The following is a 12,180-nucleotide window of genomic DNA, read 5'->3' on the forward strand; positions in this document are numbered from 1 at the left end:
GAAAGAATTGGCGGAGATTTAGTATGGATGTGCCAGAGGCGAAGATGGTTAAATTATCAACATATAGTGATGACCAGGCTCCTGGTGGTAGAAATGAGACAATGTCATTAACAGCAAGAAGGAATAAAGTGGAGCTGAGTACACTGCCTTGTGGAATGCCTTTGTACTGAGGAAAGAATAATGATGTGGAAGAGGCAATTTTAGCCTGAAAAGTGCATTTGGGGAGAATATGGTACCACCATGTGGTATCATATGCTTGTTCTGGGTTAAAGAATATGGCTCAAACAGAGTCATGGTGTGAAAATGCACATGTAATATATGTCTTGAAATGAGGAAGGGGGTCAGCTGTACTTTGGGCACAGCGGAAACCAAACTGGGAAGAAGAGAGAAGATTGTGAGATTCAAGATACCATTAAGTGTAAGTTAATTATTCGCTCTAGTAGTTTGCACAAGCAGCTAGTTAGAGCGATGGGGCGGTAATCTTGAACGAGCTTACCCAATTTATTGGGTTTCAGGAATGGGAAGATAAGAGCTCGCCAATGAGAAGGAAAATTTCCTGATGTCCATATGTGGTTGAAAATTGTTAATAGGAAATCTAAATGGAAATCTAAATGAAGAGAAGGGGAGCATAGAGAGAGGTCAATGCATAAAAAGATTGCATGCGTACGTTAAAGTGTGTGAGGCGATCTGAATTAAGAAAAAGGTCAGTTGTGGAGAGGAAGCGTTCTAGGGAGCTGCCACAGGAGTTGGTGATAAAATCACCCCAAAGAGTGTGGCAGCAGTTAAAATCACCAACTATGAGATGGTTGGAGTTGGGAAATTAGATTTTCATAGGCAACAAAGTCAATGGGGTGGGAAGGGGAGAAGTAGACTAAAATCCCTGTGATCCAGCAGCGAAGGAAGACGAGAATAACTGTGCAAGGGACAGAGGAAATGATTTGATGGAGGTCAGGCCTGTGAGAACAGAAACCGCAAACAATCCAATGAAGGAGAGCTATACTTTAGTTGATCTATGAGTGATAACGGTTGTGTGTGTGTGTGTGTGTGTGTGTGTGTGTGTGTGTGTGTGTGTGTGTGTGTGTGTGTGTGTGTGTGTGTGTGTGTGTGCGTGAGTGTGTGTGCGTGTGCGTGTGCGTGTGCGTGTGCGTGTGCGTGTGTGTTTTGTCATTCATGCATAATATGATGAATTTTCATTGCCAAAAAAAGGTAGGACTTATTTACTAAGGAAGTCTGTAGAGTCCTCTAAGGAACAAAAAACTACATATTCTAGTCATGTATTTTTATCAAACATTGATATTGATATTGGAGAATTTGAAGGGGAAGGAGCTAGGGGTGAGATAAGGAATGAGAGGGGGGAGGTGGTGTTGTATGAGGAGAGGTATCAGGAGGTGGAGGATCTAGGGAAGGGCATATTTGTGACATAAGGGATTCTCATGTGTATCCAGGAGGGAGTAGGAGGAAGGGGTGCAGGGGGAATATGAGTAGGAGGATGGGTATAAACAGTCACTTTGAATGTGGAGGGAGCAGGGGTTGTAGATTTTGAGGGTGGATGAGGGGTTTCTGTGTCAGTTTGGGACTTGAGTGGATAGTTTTTAATATCTTCAAGAGTTTTTGTAAAGGAGTAGGGGAGTTTTGTGTGTTTGTATTTTTTTATGGGGGGGGGGGGGGGAAACTGGTGTCTGAGGAGTAGAGGCAAAGGTAGGTGGAAAATTCACATGAGGGCCTACTAACTGACTCCTTAGTGACTGTGCACTTGTAAAACTATCTATATATAAAAAATATTACAAAACAATACCACAGTGAACATTACATATACTCAGCGGTAATGGGTGATAGGAAAAAATTTAGTGGAATTCCTGAAAGTAACCTTGTTTGTGGGAACGTAAGATGGAGAAGGGAGCTTCAAGCTTGGGGGTTAAAAAAACGATAGTCTATATTTACTTAATATTCCTTATTTTCTGTGATTGGCCAACTCCCTCTTAGCATTCTTACATCTTCTTTTTTATTTATCTGATAAAAGTAAAGCACTGCTAGAGTACAATTATTTTTTTCACTTTCTTTACAACTCCTTTTAATTGAAAACCATATCATATTCTGTGTTAAAGCTACAAATAAATTAAAATCTACTTGACAAAAGCCATTTACAATTTCAGAATTGCACAAATTGTTTTCAATATTCTATAATGCTGTTTTGATGGATGCAGTTTGAAAGGATGAGACATTCTGTTGAATTCCCTGTTTTATGTGTCGAACCATTTCTTCTGCATTCCACTGGGAATTATATGAGAGGTCTGTTAACTCCATTGAGTATGGTTCTCGAGGACTGTTGTGATAAAGTGACTGAAGAACTACTTTTGGAGCCTGTTGCTGAAAATCAAATGGAAAGGGAGATTGATGCTTTTAAACTTAAAATCTAAATTGAATCAATTATAAGAGTGTTGTTAACCATGAAATAATGCAAAAAAATCTGTTTTTATCAGTATATACATATTTGTATTTGTTTGTTTGGCTATGCAAAACACGCACATTAAAAAGAAATATGACATGCAGTAGTAGTAGTAGTAGTAGTAGTAGTAGTAGTAGAAGTAGTAGTAGAAGTAGAAGTAATAGTAGTAGTAATAGTAGTAGTAACAGTAGTAGTAATAGTAATAGTAATAGTAGTAATAGTAGTAATAGTAGTAATAGTAGTAGTAGTAGTAGTAGTAGTAGTAGTAGTAGTAGTAGTAGTAGTAGTAGTAAAGAAAAACTGAAAAAAATAATATCCATAATATCTAGAACATCACCTTACCTGGGGGAACAGAGGACTCAGTGTTATAAAGGTGAGGAAGTGGAAATCCTTCACTTCAAAAAGAAGGACAACTTTACAGAATCGCTCTGCATCATACTCCAGAACAGCACATCCAAATTGACACAATATCTGAAAATAATTATGTGTCTTTTAACCATTCAATGTTCTGTGAAAGGCTGTATTTCTATACATCTTGTAGATATTTTCAAATAGCTGAAATAAAACTGGGTAACTTTACACTAGGTAAAAGAAAAAGGAAAGGTGAGGAAAGAGGGAAAAAGAGTGTGTGTGTGTGTGTGTGTGTGTGTGTGTGTGTGTGTGTGTGTGTGTGTGTGTGTGTGTGTGTGTGTGTGTGTGTGTGTGTGTGTGTGTGTGTGTATGTGTGTGTATGTGTGTGTATGTGTGTGTATGTGTGTGTGTGTGTGTGTGTTCGCGCGCGTGCGCACGTGTGCGTTTTGTCATTCATGCATCATATGAGGAATTTTCATTGCCAAAAAAGGTATGACTTATTTACTAAGAAAGTCTGTAGAGGCCTCAAAGAACAAAAAACTACATATTCTAGTCATGTTTTTTTTTCTTTTTTTTATTATCTAACATTAATATACATTTCTATGAACATATGCTCTAAAATTCAAAATGGAATTTTTGGAATTTCTGATATTGCATCATAACTGGAACCTGTATAAGGGTTGGGTACACACAGAGACAGGCCCTACTGTAATTAATATAAATTGATACTTTTGTATTGTAATTATATATTTTTTTTTAATATAATTTAGTTTGATATCATTTGTTACAATGGATATTCTTGGTGTGACATACGATCTGTTTCATTTTGCTTCTAAATTATCCCGTGTGCAAGGAATGGCTGGGGTTACCATCAACTGGCGGCAAGGGATTTGAACGCAGGTCAGCAAGATTGCCAGATGAGGTCACTACCACTGCACCACACAACACAAAATTCGCTTGAGGGGTAAGGGCTAGACGACTAAAGCAGGGGAATACCGTGCCCATGGCTCCCTCAGGCCGTTCAGGACTGGCACAGAGTCGGCCTTTCATCCTTTCAGCACGGCTCTCACACCTTAGGAAGTGGATAGTAGAAGGGGTTGGTGAAGGGACAGAAACGAAAAAATAGGAGGGGGAAAAAAAGACCATGCAAAATTTGTTGAGTCAAGGGCTGAGTCCCAAGGTTGGAGAGTTCCCCAACATTGGGTCCCAGTCTCCGCCTCCTAAGCCCCCCCATGACAACAACGGGCAAGGGATTGGGGGGGGACTCAAGATGTATGAAAGATGCCGGGTACCATCTCCACTATTCCTTTGGTGGTAAAAGGAATGGCTTTTTAATACTCTTAATTTATGCCTTAAGTGTCATGAACACACCTGTCAGTTACAAGTGTAATTGTTGTTACTTTGGTGTAAAGTCATCTAAACACACATGCATGCATGACACACAAGTTTCAAAAACACCTTTCTGCTGCAGCCATTGTTTATAGTGTACCCATCACTGGGTACACTTCAGCTGATAACATTTCTTTCTCAGTTATGTAGAGTGCATGTCGAATGATTTTCTGTTTTTTGTACATTTGTGCTTTGAAGGCCTAACTGTGTGATCTTTTTGTTTATCTATCTTACTACTTGACCTTTCTCAGTTAAAGATTAAATATATTGAGACTATGGCATCATTTTAGTACTCTATAGTTACAATAATTCTGTAAAATACATTGAAATACACTAAACAGGATTCAGTCACTAGTTGGCACAATACCTCAAAATTGATCATACATTCTCTGAAATATCTCAATTATATTTCCAAAGTTGAAAAATACACCTCCTAGATGCCCATTGCTTTGAAGTGCTTTTCACAATGGTTAATGGTTAATGGTTAAAAGCAAAATAAATGTGCTAGATATCTAAGGTCATGTAGCACTATAGTTAATGTTAGTGAAGGGTGGTTGGGTTAGTGATTAGTTGTTAAAGCTGGGTTAAGGAATTGGTGAGTGAATGGGTTAGGGTCGGATGAGGTAATGTAAAGGGGTTAGATCAGGTGAAGGATATATATGCATTTGAGGAAGGAAAACAGGTTGTCAAAGCAGAAAGTGTGAGATTCTGTAAGGATGTCTGATAAGTTGGGATGTCTATGTAGGAAGAACGTGGGCATGACAATAGAATATGTGGGACTGAAAGAGGAACATTCGGAAACCGCAAATGTTCCAATGAAGGATAGTTATACTTTCGTTGATTTACTGGCAAAAATTGCAGTGCGTGTTGGAGAATTTGAAGGGGAAGGTGCTAGAGGGTGGGATAAAGAATGAGGTTGGGGAGGTGGTGTTGTATCAGGAGGGGTATCGGGAGGTAGAGGGTCTGGGGAAGAGGGTACTTGTGACATGAGGGATTCACTTGTGTATCCAGGAGGGGATAGAGGGGATGGTGGGAGGGTTAATATAGGTGGGGCTGGAGTCAGGGGGAATGGGTTTTGTTGAGATGGGGTAGGAAGATTGGGTGTAGGGAGAATATGAGTAGGAGGAGGATGGATATCGGCAGTCACTTTGAGAGTGGAGGGAGTGGGAGTTGTAGAATTTGAAGGTGGATGAGTATTAGTTTGGGACTCGATTATGTAGTTCTGGATATCTTCAAGAGTTTCTGTAGTGGAGTTGGTTGGGGAGTTTTGTGAGATAAAGGTTTTCTTGTGAGGGGGGGAAGAGAAGTCTGGTGTCTGAAGAATAGGGGCAAAGGAAGGTGGAGGTGATTGTGGGGTAGGGGAAGAGGGGGTGGAACGTTTATTCTGTCTGCTGCGGGTAGTGCGAGGAGGGAGAGGGGAAGGTGGTGGGGCTGTAGTAGAGATTGAAGTGTCTGGATTTAGGATGGCAAAAGAATTTGACTGGGTAGAGATTGGAGTGTCTGGATTTAGGATGGCAAAAGAATTTGACTGGGGAAGGTAGGAGGTAGAAGAGGGGAAGTTAGATGGAGGGGGGTTAGGTTTAGGAGAGAATGTAGGAGCTAGGGGGGTAGGGGGAGTGGCAGAGTGAGCGACATTACTAGAGTAGGGGGTAAGAGAAAAACCTCGTCGACGAGCCTCCTGTCTGGCTTCACGTAGAGTGAGTCCAAGTCTGAATCTGAGAGTTGCTACCTCAGACTCAAATTTGTAGGTGGGGCAGCCTCTATAAAATACATTATGGGGGCCGCCACAGTTGGCACATGTGTGTGATTGTGCAGAGCAGTTTGATCAGGTATGGCCAGGTTGGGCACACAGCGGGCATCTGGCAGTGGAATGACAGTGTTTGGCTGGGTGTCCTAAATGCCAACAATTTTGGCACTGATGAGGAGGAGGTTGATATGGTCAGACAGGTATGGATTCCCCACCTATGTAAACATTAAAGGGAAGGAGATAGAGACAGTTCCGGTGCAAGTATTGAGGGTTGGATGAGGTTCTGTAGGGATGGGATTACCACATAGATCAGTTAGTTTTGTTAATGCTATAGCTTGGTTTTCAGTTGTTACTGTGACAAGACGGGAGTGGTCGGGTCAGCTACGGAAAGAGACTTTGCCTACTTGTCTTTGGAGGCATTGTTGGAAGAGGAGGGTGTTTTTAGAGTAGGGAGCTGTGGGAGGGATCACGAAAAATCGGTCCCATTTGGCTGGGCTAAATACAGTATTTATGATTCTTGTAGAGGTGGGGGTAGTAGAAGTGCGGGGACGTGTGGAGGAGGGAGTAGTGTTGAGGGGGGTAGTGTTATGGGGAGGTGGGCAATAAGGTTGTAAGGTAGTAATAAGGGGAGATGGGGTGGTTGATGAAGAAGGTTGTGGGAGTAAAGGTGTTGAAGTTGAGCATGTTGGTAAAGTAGAAATGTCTCCTGGGGGTTGGTTGTTGATTAGGGTTGATACTGTACTAGTATGCATTGATAAGGGGGTAGTTGTTGCAGTGTTCGGAGCCGTGGTCAAAGGAGAGCCGGGATTGGGGCTATTTGATAAAGGGGCAAGCCTCATTGCCCCTCAGAGTGGGGTTACGTCTTCATTATTGGCCATGATAAGCCTGGAGTATGTTGGGGAAAAAAATAGTCCATGGTTCCCTCAGGCCGTTCAGGACTGACATAAAGTCAGCCTTTCATCCTTTCAGCACGGCTCTCACACCTTAGGAGGTGGATAGTAGAAGGGATTGGTGAAGAAACTGAAACGAAAAGTTGAGTGGCTAAAAAAGACCATGCAAAATTAGTTGAGTCGATGGCCGAGTCCCAAGGTGGAGGAGTTCCCCATCATTGGGTCTCAGTCTTCGTCTCCTAAGCCCCCCCACGACAACAACGGGCAAAGGATTGGGGGGATGCTTTTCACAATTGAAATTACCAATTTCAAATAAAAATTAATTTGACAATAGTGGATGGTACTGATCATTAGTGCAAAGCTAAGCTGGAATATTATTATCATTATTTATATGGTCATATTTTAACATTGGTACTTCACACATACAGACCCCTTTATAAGTTACAACATATTTACCAGGATCTTGATGAAAAGCATATTTCATATGCACATGTACACAATGTCATTATCAAATGCATAGTTTACTTGTTGGTGCTTATAGCCCTTGCTCCTCCCAAGAAATAATCCATGGTGGGCTCTTAACAGTTAATTGGGAGTTTCCTCATTCATGTACATATATCATAAGCTAGCAAACTCCAAATGACCCTCTACCCCCCATCTGCCAAGGACAGTCCATTAAGTCAACATGACACAATATTTGATGATCTAAAATAACTTCTTGTACTACTTATTTGAATTTAAATGATGTCCATTACTTAACCCAATGTTATTGAGTATGTTTATAGCCTTCATGGATTATTTCAGTATCAAGCTAGGTATGGCTTTAGCCAAGTCTCATATTAACTAATTTTCACCTAACATCACGTACCCCAGTTCCGAGCATGTGGACTGTCCTTTTGGCTGCAAAAACATGTGAAAGGAATGTTTTTCAAGGTATTCAGTCACTATCTCGACCTATGATCAAAAGCACCACCTGTTCCCTTTTGCATACTGACTTCTTTCTGCATGGTTCTACTATTTTCACATGTAAATAATGTAAATAACTATCCGACTCCATGTCAGGTATCCCCTTCATGACATGTCAATAGACTAAACTTGGCTCATACACCAGGCATTGATGGAATTTTAATGCCTCTGGTACCTCCTTGCTCTGGAAGAAGAGGGAGAATGTCCCATGGTGCTTTGGCTTCTTTGCCTCTCCTGAGGTCAAGGTTCTTATTGAAGTTGTGGCTGATCCTTGACATTCTGGACCGGTATTTTCTTCTGTATTCAACCTCAGTAAGATAATTGCTGTGGATGAAAGTTTGTGGGGTTTCTGGGGGCCCCATCAGTAAGAGAATAGGAGGAGTAATCAATGTGTACATTGACAGATCAGAGGCAGAGTACCTAACTGCCCTCAAGGTGTACATGAGATAGGATTGTGGGGAGTTTCCTGCCAGTATAAACATGGTAGTGGCTCTAATGGTAAGAGGTCAACTTTTTGACAAAGGCTGTGAGCTTCATACCAACAACAGATGTTCCCTCCCATCATTCATTCATTATTTGCAGGCCAGGTGTGCTGTTACTGTAAGTTCATGCCAATAGATGGACTATGAATGGGAGAGGAAGTGAGAATTGCTGCAGCACCCCAATGGACATGCAGTACTAAAGTGGATGGGTAAGTGGGCAGTAACAATTTTGTCTACATCACACACCAGCGACATAGTCACCCTGCCACTAAAGAGTTGGAATGAAGGGGGATTGATCTGAGCAACCAGCTGACAAACCAAGCAATCCAGAAGACAAAGTGAAACAAACAAACTACCTCCTTTATCACCTTGAATATCCTTGCAGTACACAGAGTACTAGATAGAAAAAAGGACAGAATTTATTTCCTGCTTCTACTATTGCTGATGATGATGTTCCTCCTGCCAACACCCACATGCCTGAGGACACACCATTTTGGCCATAAAACAGGTGTGCCCATTGCTGGAGCTAACAACAGAGAAAAAAAGAAGACAAATGCCCAGCATCCAGTTTCAAGATATAAAATGGGCTTCAGTGAGCCCCTTGAATATCTTTTCACAATTGCAAAAAAACATAAGTGCAATTATATCAGATTTTCTTTACCAAAGTAAAAATTAAAAAATAATTTTATTCAGTGTTTTTGTACTCACTAAAAACACACCATAGCTTTAATACAGTAAACTGGCATACACAGCAATATGGAGTATATACTACAATATAAACTGATGTCCTTAATAACACAAATGATATGGTTTAACTCCTCAGTGATGGTTATCAGAAATCTCTTGGCATTATAAACTTTGGTGATTTCTGGCAATATCCAGTTGCTGGGCGTGGGAGTCTGCTACATATAGCGGAACTTCCCGCTTGATGCACTCACCATGCATAAAACCATACCCTGCAGACCACGCAGTTTATTATGATGGCTGTACATGTAACCCGTCAGAAAGGGGTTAAGATAAGCCTTTAAACATAAACACATAATAAAAATAGTTTTCCATATTCTGTAAACTGCCTACCCAAGCATGCTGTAACTTCCAGAGGCAAGAGGGCTGAGCTGGTTGCACCCAGTGAATGTCCTGGCAGGAAATTCAGATGTTGCCAGTATTCCCCAACAGGAGTGCTATACAAGTGAATTTTTACCCTCGCATCAACAGGTTAAACATAACATATCTCAAAACACCTAACCTACTCACTGAATCCAACAAAATGTGAATCTAATATGACCTACAACTAAAACATTTAATTTAACCTGTTAAGATATCCTACTGGATTTATGAAATCCAATAAAAAACAAATCAATATAATGGAATAGTTAGTTATCCTAAAGTTTAACTTACTTAGACCATCCAATACATAGTAAAACATACCTGTGCAACAAACTGCTTTCTCATTTCAAAACTTAACACAGCCTTGCGCACCCTCTGTTCAAGCAGTTGCAAAATCCTTTCTACATAGTCCATAAGGCAAGCTCCAGGTGGCACAGCTGGGAGTGCTAATGTCGAGGCACCCCCTATAAGTGACTCAATTCTAGGCGACAGGTGTAATTTGGGAATGAACACTCCTTCCGTCTGAAATCAAAACGCCTTGTTAGACTGCATTTCTAAGGCATATTTTCATTCAAATCTCCATCTGAGATGTTAAATTGTGCTACGAAAAACTTACTAAATTTCTTTCACTTACAACTTGTCTGAAAACATGCTTAACCCGTTTCTGCCAGGCCACGCTCGCCTGCGTTGTCATAACAAACCGCTCAATCTGCGGAGTGCAGTTGTACGCCATGGCGACACACCAAAGCGTTACAAGACGGGCATTCAGCTTGATGTAGCGGACTCCCATGCTCAAATTCGGCTCGTTCCTATTAATCTCCAGTCCATAGAGTTTTTATTTGTTTTCTTCACCCGGCAGAAACGGGTTAAGACTATACACATCACATCTTGAAAAAATGTAGCTTGCTTGTGAGGTTGATGTGAGCATGCCATCATGGGAAAATTTGGCTAAAGGCCAGGGTAATGGAAATGACTCACTACAAGCGATAACAAAATGTTACTTATTGTTATCATTATTATTGCACTAAGTTATGGATTACCTAGAGAGATGATACAGAGCCTGTGTGAAGAAAACCGTCTATTACCATCTGGATAAAGCTAATCAAGTGAAAAATATAGACATTGGAAAATGGTAAAAAAGCTAAAAACAGTTAGACAAAAGAAGAGACAATAACATTGCAAAAGGGAGGCATGAAATCTTGTCACTGCACACTCATCAGAGTAACCGCTCAAGTAAGTCTAATGCCCATATTTTGGGTCATATGATGAAATCCAATTTAAATCATATCACTCTACTATAATTGATACTAGGATGGAAAGTCTTTTGTAATTGCTATATGCACTGTGACTTTAATTTAACTTTTGTTTTACACATAGAAGGCTCCGTACATCCTTAGTAATCAAGCAGTTAGTTACTAAGCCTTCCTAATCACACCTCTTTTGTCTATGCCTTGCAATAAAATAATATATAATAATAGTAGTAATTAGAATAGTAATAATAATAATTTCAAAACTATTAGTATAGTTAACCACATGTCATCCATGTCTGGATGACATGGGGTTCACATCATGGCTGATTTTGGCATGGCTCCAGACAACTGGTCATTCATGTCACATTACTAATATGCATCATAAGGTACCCCAATGTCCACACATCAAATGCTCTAGGGCATTGCCTGAGGGAGAGCAGGATATGTAATGTTTCAATTGGCTACTGTTTTGTATATAGCAATAATTAGCACATAAATCATTCACCTGCTCTGCCTAAATCTCATACACCAAAACATTGCACTCTCTTGTTGCTGCTGTGAACCTGTAAATAAACCTTCTAGTTTACATGATCAGTCTCCTTATGCCAACTACTCAGATTTTCATATGGCACTCTGCCAGTATGACAATCAAAAGGGTAGTACTGAAGCCATGGGAGTAGCAGCCTTGTATATAAATGCATACAATTTCTCATTTCTTAACAATAAGATTTACAAAAATGAGAAAAAATTATTTTGTTTAATCTCTCCATATAACCAGAATCCATCTTGTGAACGGAGTGTTACACATCTAATGCAATTGACTCATATGTACATAATCAGGTTACCACAGGTTCAGTCTAGCAACTAAACTAATTATAATGCACTCTTGAATATCACTTCATTGGTGCAGTGCGGCAAGTGTGATGTACTGGCCACGTCTGAAACATGCCCGAGAGGCATGCCCAGTTGGGTGCACATACTCCCCATAGAGGAGGCCCTGTGATTCCCAGATTCTTCCAGAGGCCTTAGGATAATAAGATCAAAATAATAATAATGTTGTCCCAATACCGCCGGGATAATGCTGTACTCATTTGAAAAAAAAATTGTGAAATGTCTTTGCACATAGATGGCTCTGCTAGTGCTTAGCCACAAAGGAGTCAATTAGTAGACTTTGTAACTTTACCTGATTTCACTCTTCCCTGAATTAGCAGGATTTTTTTTTTTTTTTTTTTTTTTTTTTTTTTTTTTTTTTTTTTTTTTTTAAGTGATGCTATGACATGTACATACATGCCATCTCCGGTGGCATTGGGTTAATATGGATAATAATAGTATCAGAAATAAACTTTTTAACTGAAAGCTCATGTAGATCTAATAGCCTAACTGACTCCTTGGTGACTAAGTGTGTAAACAAAGTTGACAAAACAATCCCCAGTGGACAGCAGTGCATGTACCTAGGACCAATTTGTTAAAAATTAACCCATTTTCTGTACATGTTGAAGATATATGGCGCTCATCTGTAAACTTCATCCGATTTTTACAAACATTTGAGCTT

The 12,180-nt window shown here is 40.2% G+C and overlaps 1 protein-coding gene across 7 annotated transcripts in view; it reads right to left on the reverse strand.

Annotated features, from left to right (window-relative positions):
* Positions 1-1,932: 1,932 nt before the first annotated feature.
* LOC125030351 (BRISC and BRCA1-A complex member 2-like) overlaps positions 1,933-12,180 on the reverse strand; it is a 30,487-nt gene continuing 20,239 nt past the window's right edge. For 6 of the 7 annotated variants that reach the window (XM_047620354.1, XM_047620352.1, XM_047620353.1 and 3 more), the window contains 4 exons: positions 9,700-9,900; positions 7,965-8,138; positions 2,789-2,917; positions 1,933-2,367 (listed from right to left, as the gene is read on the reverse strand). In XM_047620354.1, coding sequence (XP_047476310.1) covers positions 2,179-2,367; positions 2,789-2,917; positions 7,965-8,138; positions 9,700-9,900 — 693 coding nt within the window. In that variant the 3' untranslated portion in view covers positions 1,933-2,178. The remainder of the gene's footprint in view (positions 2,368-2,788; positions 2,918-7,964; positions 8,139-9,699; positions 9,901-12,180) is intronic. The other variant, XM_047620350.1, reaches the window with a different exon arrangement.

The sequence above is a fragment of the Penaeus chinensis genome, chromosome 11 (genome assembly GCF_019202785.1).
Source record: "Penaeus chinensis breed Huanghai No. 1 chromosome 11, ASM1920278v2, whole genome shotgun sequence".
NCBI lineage: Eukaryota > Metazoa > Arthropoda > Malacostraca > Decapoda > Penaeidae > Penaeus > Penaeus chinensis.